Source organism: Centroberyx affinis, unplaced genomic scaffold (genome assembly GCF_046629955.1).
Source record: "Centroberyx affinis isolate AG114_WGS23_722 - 3 ecotype Tasmania unplaced genomic scaffold, CSIRO-AGI_Caff_v1 ptg002144l_1, whole genome shotgun sequence".
NCBI classification, from domain to species: domain Eukaryota; kingdom Metazoa; phylum Chordata; class Actinopteri; order Beryciformes; family Berycidae; genus Centroberyx; species Centroberyx affinis.
Window position 1 is genome coordinate 214,556 of NW_027280462.1, and position 18,574 is coordinate 233,129.

An 18,574-nucleotide genomic window follows, 5' to 3' on the forward strand; every position below is an offset into this window, starting at 1 on the left:
CAATTCATATTTATTTATTGTGTCTTTTCTTCTCAAACCTCAGTACTAAATCACAGTTACCTATATCACAATGCCTTCTTTTGTTTCAGCCGGTTCTGAATACCAGTGCTGTACAGCCTCCCACTCTCAACGAGGCCTTCGTGGAGGATCTCAAATCCACCGGTGTTCCCTTCTCTCACGAAGCAGAAGACCGGGCGTTCCGTGGCCATGGTGAGGCATGCTGGGAAGAGGCTGGACCTCCCAAAGAAAGCTTCACACACCCTGAACCTTCTTAATCCACATCTTTTTCCCCCCCACATATATTCTTTATTCCTTATACTTATTTGTGATGACCATCTTTAAATTTCAGTGTGTTCTATCATCTTAATTCTGGATTTTCTTCCAGGCCATTGCGTACATGAGATCTTTGCTCTACGAGAAGGGAAATTTGGGCGTGTGCCAGATCTGGTGGTATGGCCAAGTGAGTTCAGAAACTGTGTCATCACTGTTTTTATTGGTCTGTTTTTCTCCTCCCACATTGCATAGTTGATCCCCCCCTCCTGGCTTAGGTGATTTAAAGGGTTAATCTCTGCAGAGGCGAAGGGATATTAATATGTATGAGTGGAGGCTTAATAAGAAGCGTCAGGGGGAGGACGGTTGACACCCAATACTCCACGGTCTGGCCCTGCACAGTACACCCATGAATTATGAGCCTGAGATTGGTTTGCTGCCGTTATGGCTGGCACTATTTTATCATGCAAATGAGTGTTGACTGATGGTTGAAACTTGATTAGCAGCCTCCCAAATGGGCAGCAAATCACCAAGCAACTGTAACCAGCATTACATCAACAGCAGTCCCTAATTTTTATTTTTCTAACCCCGCAAATGCAATTTCACTTAATATGTATCCAATAGATTTTTTTGACTCGTAATTTGCATTCCACAGTAGTCACTCCAAGTCCGGTTGTGTATTTTAAGTGGAGGGTTAGTTTGTTGAACTGTAATCCACAGGCCAAAGCTGTGTGTTTAATTGGATGGCAGAACGTGTTAGAATGGAGGCATTTCTCACTGGCTCACAAAGCACTTGAGGCCAGTCAAGCAGATCCATGTAGGTGGATATTGCTGCTCTTCCCGCTCGCTTACCACTCTAGTGTGAATGGACGTGGGACCTGTGATTGGCCAGAGCACCGTCATATTGATCCAGCACATCCCACCCCAGAGAGCATAGCTTCATGCTCTCTGACTCCATCTCAGGAATGCCCCAGGCAAATCAGAGCCATCAGGCAAATCAAAGCCCGCCCAGCCTCTCTGCTTGTCTCCCTGCTCTAATGGCTCAGGCCGTATGAATTTATTTATTGTCTTCTATAGACGCATAGTGTTATGTGCCACCTCTCATTTCCCTTGTAACATGTGTTCTCTTGTAATTGTGGGAACACTTAATTTATGATTACAGTAGAGGATGGTTAATGGATACCTATGTGATGGTGTCTAATCCTTAAAATTATATTCCTTGTGTTTACAGACTGCCACAATGATGTAGTGAAAATTGTGGAACTGGCAAGCAAGCATAATGTTTGTTTGATACCATATGGAGGTGAGTCTAGGTTCAGCATAATAAGTGGCTATGTATGTACAAGCCATTAGATACGCTTTTACTTGTTTTAAAGCCGTTATGTACATTATTTAATATATGACCTATTCCCATCCCATGCTGATGTAATTTTTTTTTTTATTCTTGAAGCCACATTGTTAATGAATGAACCATTGGCTGTTCCCTTGATGATATCAGTTGGGCTTTCTTGACCATCCCACAGTGCAGTGCGCCCCATGCACAATTTCATGTCTTGTTGGATGTGGACTCTGTATTGGAGCAAAGCAAAAAATTATTAGAGCGATTTATGAACAGGTTCATAAGGAAAATACAATGAAGTAAAGTCAGTCAGCCATTTATGCAATTAAACTACTACCATGTCATTTAAAAGGAAAGACGTGGTCAGAGGAAGAGCTGTTTTCACTGTGCAAGCCGAGCCTATTGCTTTATATGCTTTATTCTATATAATATATATACTATATATACTTTATACAACATTTGAACATTCTGCAGCAGCTCCTCCACAGTGCTTTCTGAAGTCACAGAAATTCAGATTTTTGGACAGTCCAGTTTGCTGCCAGAGTTTACAGTGGAGTTTTGCACTAAGGGATGGACATGCAAAAATGTGAAACCAGGAAACTGTCTACTATATTCACATGGTTCATCTGAAGACTTTACTATTGTACTGTCACTCCTGGTTCTTTCTCTCAGGAGGGACCAGTGTCTCCAGCGCCCTAGAGTGCCCCCAAGAGGAAACCCGCACCATCGTCTCCCTGGATACCTCACAGATGGTACGTAATGAAAGACCTGTGTCTGCACATATCGGATGCGTTTTTCTAGAATCGCACAATGCATTATGGTCTGAAGGGCAACACTAATTCTATATCAGTGCTCTTACTCAGAGACACCAGGCTCTGCTTGCCCACATGAAATTATCTCCTGCCAGCCTAAAGTGCACCTCAGCATGAAGCGAGAGGTGTATTCAGACTGAATCATACTTACATTATTTTGACTCAGAAATAGGGGAAATAAAACTTTCTTATCGCTTTCTGTGTAGCCTTCTGTGTAAATCTATATTATTGTTCGTTCATTATAAATTTTTCAAAACAGAAATATGTAAAGTCAGATTTTGAATTTGTTGCTGTGGATTATATGCATTCACAAATCAAGCAAATTGTGATGTTTTCTTGTTTTTTAATTTGTTTTGTTGTTAAAAATGTAATCTTTAATACGATCAATACGCTCCTTTGGCATCGGCTGGTAATCTTGACGGAAGCCAGTAGTTCTCGCCATAAAAATGATAACACTTAAGTTTGTTAGATATGGTAGAAAACGGTGTGTGCTGTTACCAGTACAGTATGGCCCTTTGATCCAGGCCCACATGGAGATGATATATAAGCCGTCTGGACACTGCTAAACTACTAGTCAGGGAGTGGTGACATAGACACCAGTGGCCAGTGTGCCGTGTCAAGGGTCAGAGGTGAGGCAGCTCCAAAGGAAGCACATGAAAGGAGCAGTATGGTAGGAACATAATCTTTATTACCTCTGGAGAATAATTGATTGCAGGTGTGAAGTGAGCTCCTGCAGTGCAGGGGCAGGCCATGTGTCCAGTGGCTCAAATAAGAGGCGTATTTGTGGGATTGAATGTTAAATTGTGGTTAACCTTGAGGAACCTAACTGTTGTCCGCTTCCCACCGCCCCTCTGCACACAGTTATCTGTGACACGTGTTTGTCAGGCTAGAAGGACATGCTAGTGCAATACTCCCATTGTTATCAACAAACTACCAAGGGATTTTCCCCATGAGCAGCTTTTCCTCTTTAAACAAAATGAAAATTATTCACAGGTTCACACCAAAATTTCATACTACATAGATTTTTTTTTTGTGGACTGTAGAGTTTAGGCCCTAGTAACCACTAGAAAGCATTTTAAGACTAACATAATAGGTGCAGGCAGATGTGGAGTACAGACAACAGCCATGGGGATACACTGTCAACACGGCTGCATTTTAATTAAGATCCTCTAACCTGTATCAGATGCTTAGACTCAACGGTGGCTTTTCATTTCAGCGAAACTCTAAAAGCATTACAGAGGATTTTCTTTTATGCTCCATGGATTAAACTATGCTGGCCAAAGCCTTTACTAGGAATGTTTAAGTCCTCATCCCTCATGTTGTTGTTGTTTGTTTCTCATCTGCAGAACCGCATACTATGGATTGACGAGAAAAATTTAACGGCCCATGTTGAAGCTGGCATCGTTGGTCAGGATTTGGAGAGATCAGTAAGTACCGATCATCCATCCATATCCATATTCATCCACTGTAAATGCATACTTTACTGTAAAACTGTGTGCAAATGGCTAAGCTGTGTTTGACCATTCACATGCAGGTTGCCACGCTCAATCACCTTCTCTTCTCTGTGCTTGGTGCGTCTGTCAGTGTTTAGTGAGGAGTTTCACAGAGGAGCAGAGTGCTGAAGGGTAGAGATTAGAGAGTGAGGCGCCGGCTATGAGCAGATGGCACCATCAAGCTAATTCAGAAAAATGGAGAAGGAGCGGGCGTTTGATGTAGAGGAATGCGTGAGCTGCATCTAAAACAGACTCTACCTCTGCATTTAGACTGGGCCATTTTGATGGAGCAGATGGGTCTGCATTAAAAACTGCCTTCCAGGGGAGTGCTGTAATAAAACAAGGCCTGACTTTACCCTCGTCTTGTGATCAGTGCTTCTGGTGGGGGTCGCTGAGGTACTTGGGGTCTTTTTTTATTTTTTTATTTTATTAAATGTGCCTCCTGGAGACACAGGCATTCTGGGCTTGGGTGCCTTCAGGAGAGTGAGCAGGCTTCTGATGGCAAAGCAGTGGTCTGCACCCCCCTTAAGGTTGGTGCATCTTATGGGAGTTGCTGAGGTGCTCCAGGGCTCTTGTTTGTGTGCCACTGAAGAAAAACCCCAAAAGTACATTGGCCCAATGTACCAGCCATGGGGCAAGAAATTCAAGCCAAGAAGTCACTTATTTTGAAGTGTGGGTAGGGGTGTGGAAGCTGAATGTCCAGCTGTCTTGCACTTCCACTGACTGAGACAGAGCACAAACACAGATTCACACAAGTATGTAGGAGCGAGGATTTCTTCCTGTATTTTACTAGTATTCATGAAGGAAGGCAAAACCACGTCATCTGGAAGAGTATAGCCATTATTTTGCACATGACACAAGTGCTCCATCCAAGCAATGGAATTTGGCACAGCCCACACAATGCTCTGATCTCTCCATGTCTCTTTTTATTCTTCTCTTGCTCTTTCCACTTGGTTTATTTTAGGCTGTTGTAAAAATCTATGATGCCATAAAACCTGAGTTTGAGCATTACAGCATAACGAGTGCAGTGAAATTCACCAGCAGAGCTGCAATTTGTTTTTTTCCCTTCGCTGCCTTATTCTTTTTGCTTGTCATAAAAACATTCTTGTGGGTTTACAGCTTCATTGTTTTCCAAACAGTTTTGGCTTACTTTCGAATGCAAAATCAAACTTGTATTTTGTTTTTATTCTCTACAGCTCAATGAGAGCGGCTACTGCACAGGACATGAGCCCGACTCCATGGAGTTCAGCTCCCTGGGGGGCTGGGTGGCCACCAGAGCATCGGGCATGAAGAAGAACATCTACGGAAACATTGAGGACCTGGTGGGTCACCCCCTCTCCCCTTCCCCTTCCTGCTCGTGTTTGTTCAGAACAAGGCATAACAGTCGGGACATAACAGAGTTACTGCATAGTCATTAGGAGGGAAATTATTAGCAACACTCGTGGAGTTTACCCTCAGGCCTGAAATGCAGTGGTCAAAGTATCAATTATGATATACGTTCACACGTGTGACATGTGTGGGTGGATGTTTTCAGATTAAGTAATTTGGGTAAAAATGTGTTAATCTTTGACGGCAGACTACTGTTTATCTCTGTCTCCTGTGAATTTCTAATTGGAGTGTGTCATGTTGCTGTTTTCTCACTGATCAGGTCGTCCATGTAAAGATGGTGACCCCTAGAGGGGTGATAGAGAAGAGCTGCCAGGGCCCACGCATGTCCACCGGGCCAGACATTCACCACTTCATCATGGGCTCAGAAGGTTTGCTAACTGCACTGACTTTCTGTTGTGACTTTGATATGCCAAGGTGTGCGGGCACATGTGCGTTTGTATGTGGTTGTGTGTTCATGTGTGTTTGTGTGTGTGTTCACGAGTGTTTGTGATAGAGCGGTAACACCAGGACAGTTCTCATGCTGCAGGCCTGTTAAACATTAACCGGCTTTGGTGGGAAAGTGATCTAGAGAGGTCTTAGTTAGGAACCAGCAAGTGTCCTCTCCACCCCCTCTGCAGTGCCCTGTCCTTGTGAGTGCCCACAGAGAATACTGCCATATGCCAGGTTCCCCCCTACATAATGAGGAGGTGCAGAGACTCTTGGCATCGCTATGTTAAACAGCTGTGGATACAAACTCTATATTCGCCCTACAAAGCTCAGCAATATGCTCACTGACTAGTCCGGGATCACTGCAGAGATCTCCATTTGTACTCATTAGAACTGATTTCAGTGGATAGCAAATGCCCATCTGTCAATAAGTTCCTAATGAGATATATAATATAGTCACAAGTGCAATTCTAAGATCCAGGCTATTATGGAAATCTTAAAGATGACAAATTTTGGTATTTTTTTCAATAAACCCTTTATATAGCCTGTTAAAATCCAGCCATGGAGACTAAGTTGTATAGTGACTGTGCAGATCCATCTTGAGTTACCAGCCACTATGTAATAGATAACATACACACATGCACCAGTCAGTGCTCCAAAAGGAAAATTCATAGAGCAAGGATATATACACTAGGGTTCTTGTCAGTATTACCCCCAGTGTGAAAGAATGGCCTGTTAAGGTTTTCAAATCTGAACATTTAATAATAGTGCCCCCTTCAGGCCAATTGGGGTCATGTTGCTGTAGAATCCAGGAGGTGTCTTCTTTCTTTGTGTAAAATAGCATTTCTGTAGCATGTACCATATCAGAAGAAATTGAGTTTCAAGAAGGAAAGAAAATATAACCAAGCACAAATACAACAGGTTTTCAGCCCTGTGGGTGTATTACCCTAAAATGGCAGCAGGTCCATGATAGCGGACTTGAATGTTTCAAGAGACCCAGCTTATAAAGCAAGTATTACAGTTGTGGGAGTTGGTCGTTAATTATAAGGCTCCCTTCCAGCCAACAATATTTTTTCCAACACCAATGCACAGTATACACTGCGACTAAGCAAATTTGCAGGTTCAGGTTATTCATTATAATAATAATGATTGCTGTAATTATTATTATTATTATATAATACAAATAGGTTGAAATGTGAAAAGCCTCAAGGTGAGCCTGCTGCTTGTACTAGAAAGAGTTTTGTGGCGAAGGAGAGATGGGACAGGACCACACGTCTCTGGGAGTGCATGCACTTCTGGGAGGCCTAATGCTGGAACGAAGAGGTCACACCGCTGCTTGGTCTCATTAGAATTATCTGCCTCCTCACCCCAGCACCCCCACCCTGCAGTCTGACAGTAGGCCACAACAACAAAGCACAGCACCAAAACCCTCAACTACGCTCTGCATGTTAAGTGGAACACATCCATTTTATTAGAAATTACTGCGAAACCTCTCTAGCTTCTCATTCACTGCACAGCAACCAGGTCTCCCTATCTCTCTGACCTTGAAATAGCCGGAATGCAAAGTATTTTCCTCCACCTCGCTGCAACCGGTGTAAAAAGGAATGATTGGAATAATCAATAATAATCACTTTCTCTTTCAAAGGCCTCTCAACCATGGAGAATGTAATGTAGGTGTGTGAAGCCGACCAATGCTAATCTAATGTTGTGCCGAGTTAATGCTTTGATTCCAAAAGTGTGGCCTCGCAGTCGCCAAGTATGACGTTGTTCGCTGCTATATTTGTCAGAAAAAGGTTATTTAATGTAAAAGGCAAAGGCACTCTTCATGGTGAGCAGTCCATCTCCCTGAATAATTTTCCTCTAACAAGAGGTTACTGTAACAGAGAGGGTCACAGTAAAAATTACTTAAGCTGCCCTCTAGTATTTTGTTCTTTCTCAGGAGTGTTTTCTCTGACCTTGCTGTTCTTACCCCCTTGCAGCCATATTCCTCACTCACTCTCTCTCTCTCTTTTTCCCTCCCTTGCACTCAAGCTCCATCAATCCAGCTCCTCCTCCTTCTCTCTCTCTCTCTCTCTCTCCCTCTCCCTCCCTCTCTCTCTCCCTCTCTTTCCGTGGCTCCTCCTCGGTGCCTCCTCCTCCATAGCGTGGGGGGCGAGCCACGGGTGGGAGGGGCCTGGGGATATTTGCCGAGGCGTAATGGAGTCACATGTTATCCATTGGGCCACTAGGGAGCAGCATGTGGCATGTAGTGTCACATTGGAGGGCTCATTAACAGCCGTGGCAGGCTGAGGCAGCCTGTTAATGGAACTGGCTATGTTCTGGATAGATGTATCCCTAAATAGGAAGTGTCTAACTTCACTAACACACATACGATTTAGGTGGGGGGAAAAGCAATAGGTTTAATTTCCACTGAAGGAGACCTTTCAGAAAGTCAGAAACATGAACTGACTGTAATGTAATGTTATAAATGCATTATACAGTGTAATCTTCGGTTATAGTAGCACTTTCATAGAGAAAGTATGCTTAAATTATGATCTGACATTTCCTGATTATCTTTGATGTTATCGCTCATTAGCCATGATTCATAAACATTCATACAGCGATTTGCCAGACATCTGTGTTTTTTAGTGGAAGCAGTAATTATAGTTGTGTTGGATGTTAAAAGAAAAAAAAAAAAAAAAGGTGGCTCGCATTTGTTTTTTCCTCCCTCAGAATAATGAACTGGTGGCAGAATTATGAAAGCATTTTACGACATAGGTTATCACTGTTTACTGTTATCTCGTTAAGACGCAAGCATCACCGGAATCCCTGCCACTGCTGGGGTTTTATTGTGCCAGTTTGTCCAAGCTGTCTATGAAGCTCCGTCCTGCGAGAGGATCAACGCTGGCTTGTTTACCGTGTAGTTTGTATCAATAGCTGTCCAATTTTCCCCAAAGGAAAGCCTGTGCCAACAGGCTTACATGCTTGGCATTCAAATAGCCGTGCATTTCAGCTTCATTAATAGGTTTTCTCAATATAAACTGAGAAATATTTGATATTTGACTTTTTGGGCAGCAGGGAGCGATTAGGAAGACCCGTGTTCAAGCTTCCGTGATGGCAAGCATCCGCTCTGCTGAAGTGTCTTTGAGCAAGACACTGGATTAGGGCTGAAAGATATTGACAAAAAATGTAATTGCAATTATTGCTATTGCAATTTAAACTGCGATTCATATTTAATTTCATTCAAGTTTTTCTTGTCATAAATTTTTTAGAACTTTAAAATTGTTTAAAGAAAAGTGATTTTGATTAAAAAAAATATATATATATATATATAGATGTCGGTGTGCAGGATTTACTGAGTTTGAGTATGATGAAAGGTTTTCACCAATATTGTACTTGATTCATGGACCAAAGATTACCCGCAGCAACTAAACTACCTTATTTAGTAATCCATTTTGGACGCACCTTTCTCTTAAGCAATTAATTGCAGCCTTTGCTATTTGGAAATTGCAGAAATTCATATTGCGATTTTGATTTTATTGTTTTTTCGATTAATTGTTCAGCTCTACACTGAATCCTTACCAGCTCCAGGGGCGCTGTTCTGTAGCTGAGCCTGCGTTTTGACTGTAGAGGGGGACATGAGGGGGGAAGTGAAAAAGAGACATTTGGGGCATTAAGAGCATCACGTTAATGTCAGAAATTGAAGGGATGCATTTCCTAGCTATCAGTTTATTAGTTTACAAACAGTAATTTTGTTAAGAGCATTAATTTCAGGCATATTCACTGTGTGAGGGAGCATAAAGCAGGTAATTGTAATCCACTATACTAGTTTGTGTTCTGCTCATCTTTTTTTAAACATGCTGCTTGACTCCTTCAGCAGCAGAAGCTAATGGCTGACAGTTTCCGGGGTCATGAGGCCAGCTAGAGGTCTCTGTATACCTGTATATGTGGCGCTGCCGTTGGCCTCGGTCTGCCTTTGATAGAGCCCTGCTTTATTTCTCCATGCTCTTGGCTGATAAATCTTAGTTGTCCCCCAGTGTGTTGGGGAAAACCAGATCTCCAAGGTGAAATGTGAGACAAAGGTCACCCAAAGGACCCTTGGGACGTGTACCAGAGCCCTGTAAAACGGTCTGAAGTTTTGCTCTAAGAGAGGGCTAGGTCGCATAGACTGTGGGAACTGACTTACTTCTTCTTTTTTTAACCTGCTCAAAATCTTCCTCTGTGATTTTCCACAGGAACCCTGGGTGTGGTTACCGAGGTAACGATGAAGATCCGTCCCATGCCAGAGTATCAGAAGTACGGCTCTGTGGTTTTCCCAAACTTTGAGCAGGGAGTTGCCTGCTTACGAGAGATTGCCAAACAGGTAACATGTTAATGTATCCTTCAACATATCCTGCTCTGCCTGAAGTAAACAGTAAACAGACCGTTCTGGTAGGATGATGACACACCTGGGGTTGTTTGCCCTGTACATTCCACATCTTCTGGGTTTATTTTATTATCTTTAATGAGTTATGAATATTTAACTTTTGTGTAATTAAATTTCGGATTGTAAATGTCACTCCTTGTACCACGTTCTGCTATATTTTCAAATCTCTCTTCAAAACACTTGTGTCCAATCCACACATCTTGGCAAATGCTGATGATGTAGTTGGCAGGAGGTTAATCATAATCACGCAGCAGGTTACAGACTGTGTAACTTTGCAGATATTTACTGTTCAGATCAATGCTACTGTAGTGGTCAAATGGGATTGGCAGATCCACAATTAATGAGAAGGAATGAATCTGGATGATAAAGGCAATCGAGATTACTCGCCTGCCTCCTCTGCTGTCTGTGGCTGTTTATAGTGCTGATGCAACTATTATTGATGGCTGTGTGAGGCTCCAGTTTGTTCACCCACAGAAATGGCTCCTGGTAACGCCTATACACTATTAAGATATCGAACAAGAAGCCAAACGCTATAGAGCCAAACCTCCAACAGTTGCAGTTAATGTTGACATTGATGAATATTTGTTGATTTTGGTGTGATATCATTTGGCAGGTTTATAACGGCGAATGATAAAGTTGAATAATGTCATATAAAATGTAATCTATCGAGCAGGGATTTTTGTTCAAATATCATAATATTGGTCAATTATCTTTTTTCAGAGATGTGCACCAGCATCTATACGACTCATGGATAATGAACAGTTTCAGTTTGGTAAGTTTTATTATATTATTACCAATCCAAACACAGCCCAGCCTGGAATTTAAGTATTGAAGTAATCACTAATGGTGCCATTATTGATCTGTTTATGTGTTTCATCGGTTTGAAGATATTGTTTCATTCTTGTTATTAAAACTTTATAAACTTAAAAAATGTTACTGTATGTGAAAGCTGTTAATATTTTGTTCATTTTTTTTCTGATTTATAAACTGTGGAGCAAAATGGATTTATATTTTCAGTCATGGTGGGATCTCAAAGCTCTGAAGAGATTATGTTCTAGCAAGTCCTAATCTCCAAGGATCTTTATACACACAAACACACACACACACGCTTCTTACCTTCTCTGGGAAAATTATGGATTGGGTCTTTAAAGAGCAGCGCTCTCATACAAGCCCTTTGAGTGCTTTGTGGTACCCTTGACTGTACAAGTAGGCCTATGTATGACCTGGTTTCCATTTTCAGGAAACGGTTATTCCCTTTAGGCCCCCTCTGTAACCTCCGGCTTTGATCGGAGGGGTTCGCAACATGTGGCACACTGCATGTTTTTAACCAGTAGCACAATAGCAATCATCTTAGATTAATTCTGCCTCACAATTTATTCCTTAAAAAACATTTGGCTTGATGTACAGTGGGCCTTTTTATTGCTGTATACCTTTTGAGAAAAGAACAATGAATGGCAATGGTACAGCATGCGATGATTTTACCTTCTACAGCGTTGAATTGTTAAATTGATCATTATTTCACCAGCAGAGTAGCTACACACACACACACACACACAACCAAAGAATTGAGGCTAGATGAAAAATGACCTTGGCAAAAATTAAGTAGTTGTTACATTGAAGTTTTATGATATTGTTTCTTAAGGTCTAGTGGAATGCATCAGGCATTGCCAGGGATCTGTGTAAAGTTCCCCAGTCTCCAGGGATCTCATTAGCTCCCCTATATTTCCACTTTTCACAGAGTAGGCACTTCTTAGCATTAAGTAGGGAAGATGAAGCGACCAGGTTTTTCACTAATAACTAAAACTCATGGCTCTATGATACCTTCTTGGGCTTATTAGTGGCTTGTCCTCACTTTTAATCATGTTGGCTGTTGAGTAAGGAGAGTTGATGTATTCACAGCTCCTTTTCAGATTGGGACAACGAGTACAATTTAGCACCGCCTGTCTTGATACACAAGATGAAAAATGAGAATGTTGTAGTAGGTAGTAGTGTCTATTGATATGCGAAAAATATGAGCAAACTGAAACCACAGAGGGGGGAGTTAAAGTAAAATTACGTACAGTGTAGGTGTAATTTTCTTTCTCTGGATGTTGAGTATTTAATTAACGAGTATGATGGCTGCGAGAGACCTAAAGACCTGCAATCAAATTTTGGAATGGAAACAATTAGGACACTAAGTGATGAAGAGACTTGAGCATGGGGGGAAATAAATGAACTGTTAAGTCTCGGCGACATCACCCGTGACTTTCCTGCTGTGATTGATAACCATCCCATTGGCCCCAGCCCCTCATTTTCGCTTGTCCACGGGCGCTTTTGTGCGTCCGATCAGGAATAAATCAAAAAGTGTGGGTGAGGAAGACGGATATCGCTGTGTCAACCCCACTTCCCTTCGGAAACCCCCTGATTTATAGTCCCTGTCGCTGGCAGCCACTGGCCAGTTGTAAAGTTATTCAAATGTTACCATTTATTTTTCCTCCTTTTGTTTGAAACCCCAAATAAATCTGACTCGTTTGCCCTCTCAGAATGCTGGAGGAAGCAAGCAGAAGGAGGGTGTGACTAATGTGGGGGGAAAAAATTATATCAGTTGTCGCTCAAAAGTGTCAGAGGCCCACTTATTTGTGAATAAAGGAGAGCTGATTCTTACGGATGTTTTTACAGGTCATGCCCTGAAGCCTCAAGTGTCTTCAATTTTCACATCCTTTTTGGATGGGTTGAAGACATTTTACATCACCAAGGTAAAGTTTATTAGAGGTGAGGATCACCAGTTTTCCGGCTTGAGTGTTTTTCAGGGAAAAAATGAATTATCCTCTTTTATCCTCAGTTCAAAGGGTTCGACCCCCACCGCTTGTGTGTGGCCACCCTGCTGTTTGAGGGGGACCGTGAGAAGGTCTTGCAGCATGAGAAGCAAGTTTATGACATCGCTGCTAAATTTGGGTAAGAAGCTCTTCTCTCTCTCATTTCCCTGTCTCATTTCCGTCGGCATCCGTGTCTCTCGTTCATACCATAGCATTAATCCACTGGCAGAATGATGACCTGCGCGTCACACAGATCACTTAAAGATCACTGGCCATGTAAAGCACAGAAATGACAAAGCACTTTTTTGGTGGGACTTTGAACATGAAGGGGAGCCGCCGGAGGCCGTGATGTTACTCCATTCAACCAGCCAACCAACCGGTATGTGGCAGCGGTGAAGAGAATGGCGATGTGCTGTTATGCTCTTCAGACTTGGTCTTCCACTCAGTAGTCTGTCTTAGTACGGAGTGATGGATCACCTGTGGATGTCCTCCTGTCAGGCCAGCTTTTGTGTTAAAGTGGGTGGGGTGTGGGCGGTTGATAGTAGGGCACAACTCCCCTTAGGACAGGCCGATAGGACAGAGCCTGGGAGTGCTTTGCTGCGGTGATTGATCATGAAACAGATCAATGAGGACTTTGGTGGAAATAAGTTATCTATCAGCCTGAGAGGGATGCTATCTCCATCCTCAGCCTGTTTTTAACCCCCAACAACAGCAGCACACGTGGGTTTGTCCCGTACAAATTAACCTTCATGTCCAATCCACCTGAATAATATGATAGAGATTATTATTCATGTGTAATTCTAAAATGGCTGGGAAATTTGCAAGTTTCAACACATTGTGCCAGTGGAGTGTTCAAGTACTGTCAGAATGAAAAACCTGAAAATCTTGTGCATACTTGACAGGTAATAGTCATTTGTAGTTGTTTATTGACACATTTCCTTATTCTTTAGGATTGCTAGTTATTTTCAGAAAAATGTAGGTTATGTGTTTACATAAATGCAATTGCAGATTAAGACATTTGCGTTTTAGTGAAAGAAATTTCCCACCAAAATGGCTCGCCAAATGAGGGTTCAGGATTTGAATGTGTATGCCTATTCCATTCATTGTATATTTCAACCAATCACCCTGTGGAATTTAACACAAACTAGTCAGAAACAAGCGTTATAACACATAACACAAGTCTTGTGGAGGGGGTGTGGGGGGGGGGGCAATCTTAGTGATTCCTTCCTGGGTAACCCTATGGATTATATATTAGTGTAACTGTTTGGCTCGGTGCCCAGGAGTTCTACCCTCGTAATATACAGCAGTTCAATCATAAGAAACTTGTCAGTTACATGCAGCATCTTATGCTTTATTGCATTATTTCAAATAAATTGTGATCACCTATCAAATGAAGTGCCAGTGATGGATTGTGGTGGTTCTGTGAGGAATATTTTCTTTTGGTGTTAGGAAACAGGCGGGGGGGGGAAAAGACTTAGTAAATCAATATAGTGATTTCCTAATGAGCGTGTCCTGATTAGTTTGGGTAGTAGATGAAAATTTGATTACCCACTGCAGGTGATGGATGTGTGGCTGACCTGTGCCGATGCATGGAGCACAGCTTCATTGATCTGTACATTGTTGGATTGACAGGCGCACCGCAGCTCCCAGGCAGCTGTTGTGAGGAGAAGCCGTCGGGCCAACAGTGCCAAAAGAAAGCTGTTAAATATTAACCCTGTTATCTGCTTCCAGGGGCCTGGCAGCTGGAGAGGACAATGGGCAGAGGGGCTACATGCTGACCTTCGTCATCGCTTACCTCCGGGTGGGTCACTCCTCTCCCTATTTTCCCTGGGCTGATGGGCAGGTGGGGTGGGGTGGTGGGGGGTGCACTCTGACAGGACCTATGACAGCAGATAGGATAGCGTGCAACACAAAAAGGCTGTAGAATGTGACCTCCGAGGGTCTCTGGTTTGATCTAGTCACAGATGTTGCCAGGGAGAACGAGGTATTTACACCATGAAAAGTGCACAGTGTTTGCCGTCAGAATCACAATGGAGAGTGCTGCTTTGTTTTAGATCAGTCCTGTCACAGACCCTTCTGCTAATCACGCCATTGCTATAGAAACCCGTAAACATTGGCCATTTATCAATCTTGTATTCTGAACAGGACTTGGGGATGGACTACTATGTGATTGGGGAGTCGTTTGAAACCTCCGTGCCTTGGGACAGGTAAATGCACCAATATTAGCTGTAGCCTTTTCTCAGTTGAATTTGAATAGCTGCAAGCATTTTCTCTTACTGGCCTCCCACGCAGTCAGTGTGAAGAGACCCGAGGAAATACAGTTCAGCCTTTCCCTACCTCCTCCGTCTCGCTCCCCTTTCTCCTCTCTTTCTTTTTTCCTCCTCTTTCCCTCTGTCTTTGACATTCACCTTCATGCCTGCCTTCTTCCCCCATTAACGGTCTCAGCGTTGGTGGAAGCTTGCCTTCTCAGCCTACAGCCTGCTACTACTGACACACAGACACACACACGGGGAGAGGCCCGTATTCATGTGTGTTTGGTGTGGGGGGAACACAATGTGAGCTGCAGATTTATCTCACATCCACTTTCGGCGTGTTGGGCAAATTCATGTATCTTCTCGTCATCTTCTTCACCAAATATTTTTGCACACACACACATGCAGAGCTCCTCGCTGTGTAAAATGCCTGACGGGGGAGACCAAGAGATCAGGCACTGAGGCGAGCATATGTGCCTGGCTCATTACCCGTCCTCCTCCCCATCCTCCACACTCGGCTGCACATGCCTAGGACTGGCGGCCATTTCCACACCAGTGGGAACCTCTCCCGCAATGGTCTTCATGTTATTCAGTCTCTCCTCCCCCTCTTTCTTGGCCTCTCGCTTTTCTCCATATTTTTTTTTAGCATTTCACACAACTTATTAATTCAATTTAAAGTAGTATCCTTATACATATGGGTATCATGTTTTAAATAAATAGATTGCATCTGGCTTAGGGCTGACTCACGCCCAATTTGGCCAGCTCCCTCAAAGCCTCTCTGAGCAAAATGTTGTGACAAGTCCTTTTGTCATTCTGTTTTATCCTGTTCAGAACTTATCAAGTTCAGAATTGACTCTCTTTTTTTTTTGTTGCATATCCAGGGTGTTGGACCTTTGCCGGAATGTCAAAGAGCGCATCATTAGAGACTGTAAAGAGAGAGGAGTGCAGTTTCCACCATTATCCACATGCAGGTAATGTTTGCAAATTGCAGCACAATTACAATGCATCTATTTGCACCCAATCTGTGAAAGCTTTATAATTTGTTTCCATTCTCAAATGAAGCCTGATTGTAGACAAACCCCCAACTCCCCCGACCCCTTGTGAGTTACCTAGACCCAGATAGACAGACGGACGGCCCGGCAGACAGACGGCGAGGCGGTGAGGAGCACCAGGCTGCTGCTTGCTCATTGAGGACAGATTAGGCCTCAGCCTGATTATGCTACAGCCATTCATTTCCCGGCTGCAGTCTGTCACATGATTGATTTGTCCATTTAACCTCTAGAACAGTCAGTGTGCTAGGTGATGGGCCATGTCAAATGAACAAGGGCTCTGCACTCAGTTCCTCCAAAGGGAAAGAGGCCAGAGAGAGACAATACAAACTGGAGAGGCTGTCATCTTGTTTTTTTTCTTTTTCAAAAAAAGGTTTTTACGCATTATCTTGGATTAATCTTGATCATGATTTGATGAGCCTATGTATAAATTCCATACATTTGATTAGAAGCACGGCAATGCCTCATGAACAGTACGGATATTTTGTTCTGTGTAAAATGCCCAACAGATTAATTTAATTCCCTGTTTCTTATTAATGTGACAGTTTGAGGGACGTGACATCTTTGAGTCATCATCTTACATACTGAGCAACTGCAAATGCAGCTCAGATGATTCAGTGAAAGTGTGTGATGGCCATTTAATGTCCTGATAATGTGATGTTATTAAAGGTGACACAGCCTCGGTGCTACCTCCGCTTTCTGGAAAACATGAATGGAATTGAGGTCAGGAGTTCATAGGGAAAGCCCAGCCTCCCACTTCACTCTGCCTTCCAATTACAAAGGAAAAATTGCATTTATAGTTTGAAAATGGAGTGCCTTGATAAAAAAACACTCTTTGGATTCATGTAGAATTGATTTTCAGAGGGACAGATGAAGGAGAAACATTGAGGAACCACGGGCCAAATGGTCTTCTCTGCTTGTTTAAACATCTGTGTTGTACCTCTGTTGTTTTACAGGGTGACTCAGACATATGATGCTGGTGCCTGTGTCTACTTTTACTTTGCCTTCAACTACCGGGGACTCAGTGATCCGGTGCACGTGTATGAACAAGTGGAGGTAAACTCAGTTTGATTTTGTTTCAATTTTTAATATCTACAGCATCGTCCAGGAAACCTCGTAAAGATTATCATTACACCTGAGCTGATGATGTACTATGTCAGAAAAATAATTTATTATTATATAATAATAACTGAGTATTTGTTTATTTTTCTTTCCCAGCATTCAGCTAGAGATGAGATCCTTGCCAATGGAGGGAGTTTGTCACATCACCATGGAGGTACTACTAAAACCTGACCAATCAATACTTTGGGTCTTATAACCAAACATTTTCTTTAACTTTCTGCTGAAAAACAGGTGCAAATGATTCATGAGCTATGCACCGAGTTGGGTGACAGTCTTAAAGCCTGTAAATTTCTATTCTATTTCTATGTCCCCTCTCCTCACTTCTAATTTATGAAAAGACATTTCGTACCGAGTTGCCAAAGCAGCATGGCAAGCTGTTTCAGTGTGCTGTTCCATGTTAGGGAGCGGGCGCCCAGTCGTCTTGTAAATGTCTATTTGGTGGGAGATCTTTCATTGCTTCCTTCACACGTCCAGAATATGTTGCCGCAGCACAGATGAATGGCTCTGACTTGGCTATTTGTTCATTTCAACAGTGACCAAATGAAACGTGAGCAGGGGAGGGAGGCAAAACAACTCTCTGGGCCCCATCAGGGCTAACCGAAATGGCTGCCTTATCTATATTGCCATCCGCCTCGCTGTTTTCATACATCACTTCAGGCTATTCATCACACCTGTCAAAAACAGCATGCAGTGAATCAGCTGCGATATTAAATCACAATTTTTCCTGAAGGCGGGGAAGGGTTCAAAATTAAAAGATTGCTAATAAAAAGGAGGCGGTGGGCCAGGGTAAATGATGCTGCCGTTATCGCCGGCTGTATACTGACCTCCAAACGGTGGCCTGGCCACCCTGTGCAGCACGGGGAGGTGACAGGGGGGAGAGGAGGGGATATTGATGCAGCTCCCGTGTGCGAGGCCCACTCTGTAATTGTGATTAATAACAGTGGGGCTCGCTATCTGGGCGCAGACAGGCCGGTTTGTCTGCCCACAATCAGCGCTTGACAAATGGAGCTAGTTTCACTGGGTTTTGTGTATCAAAGAAAACAGATGTAGTCAAGGATGGTGAGGTGGGAGGGCACCGGAGGAAATATACATTTTTGTGGCCCTGTATTTACAGCAGGTCAGCTTTATGCTGCGTGGGCGTGGGTAAGGGAAGCTGGGCATGTAGAAAGCTCTACCCTTTCTCTACTGAACATAATACTCAACTAGCACATTGTGTTGATTG

The 18,574-nt window shown here is 43.0% G+C and overlaps 1 protein-coding gene across 1 annotated transcript in view; it reads left to right on the forward strand.

Moving 5' to 3' along the window:
- agps (alkylglycerone phosphate synthase) overlaps positions 1-18,574 on the forward strand; it is a 28,786-nt gene that overhangs the window by 5,489 nt on the left and 4,723 nt on the right. Inside the window, exons 4-19 of the mRNA XM_071531862.1 lie at positions 90-210; positions 386-460; positions 1,502-1,573; positions 2,282-2,361; positions 3,768-3,848; positions 5,111-5,236; positions 5,563-5,671; positions 9,944-10,071; positions 10,855-10,906; positions 12,793-12,869; positions 12,956-13,068; positions 14,661-14,730; positions 15,075-15,136; positions 16,063-16,152; positions 17,187-17,286; positions 17,449-17,506. Of these exons, the coding sequence (XP_071387963.1) occupies positions 90-210; positions 386-460; positions 1,502-1,573; positions 2,282-2,361; positions 3,768-3,848; positions 5,111-5,236; positions 5,563-5,671; positions 9,944-10,071; positions 10,855-10,906; positions 12,793-12,869; positions 12,956-13,068; positions 14,661-14,730; positions 15,075-15,136; positions 16,063-16,152; positions 17,187-17,286; positions 17,449-17,506 (1,414 nt within the window). The remainder of the gene's footprint in view (positions 1-89; positions 211-385; positions 461-1,501; positions 1,574-2,281; positions 2,362-3,767; positions 3,849-5,110; positions 5,237-5,562; positions 5,672-9,943; positions 10,072-10,854; positions 10,907-12,792; positions 12,870-12,955; positions 13,069-14,660; positions 14,731-15,074; positions 15,137-16,062; positions 16,153-17,186; positions 17,287-17,448; positions 17,507-18,574) is intronic.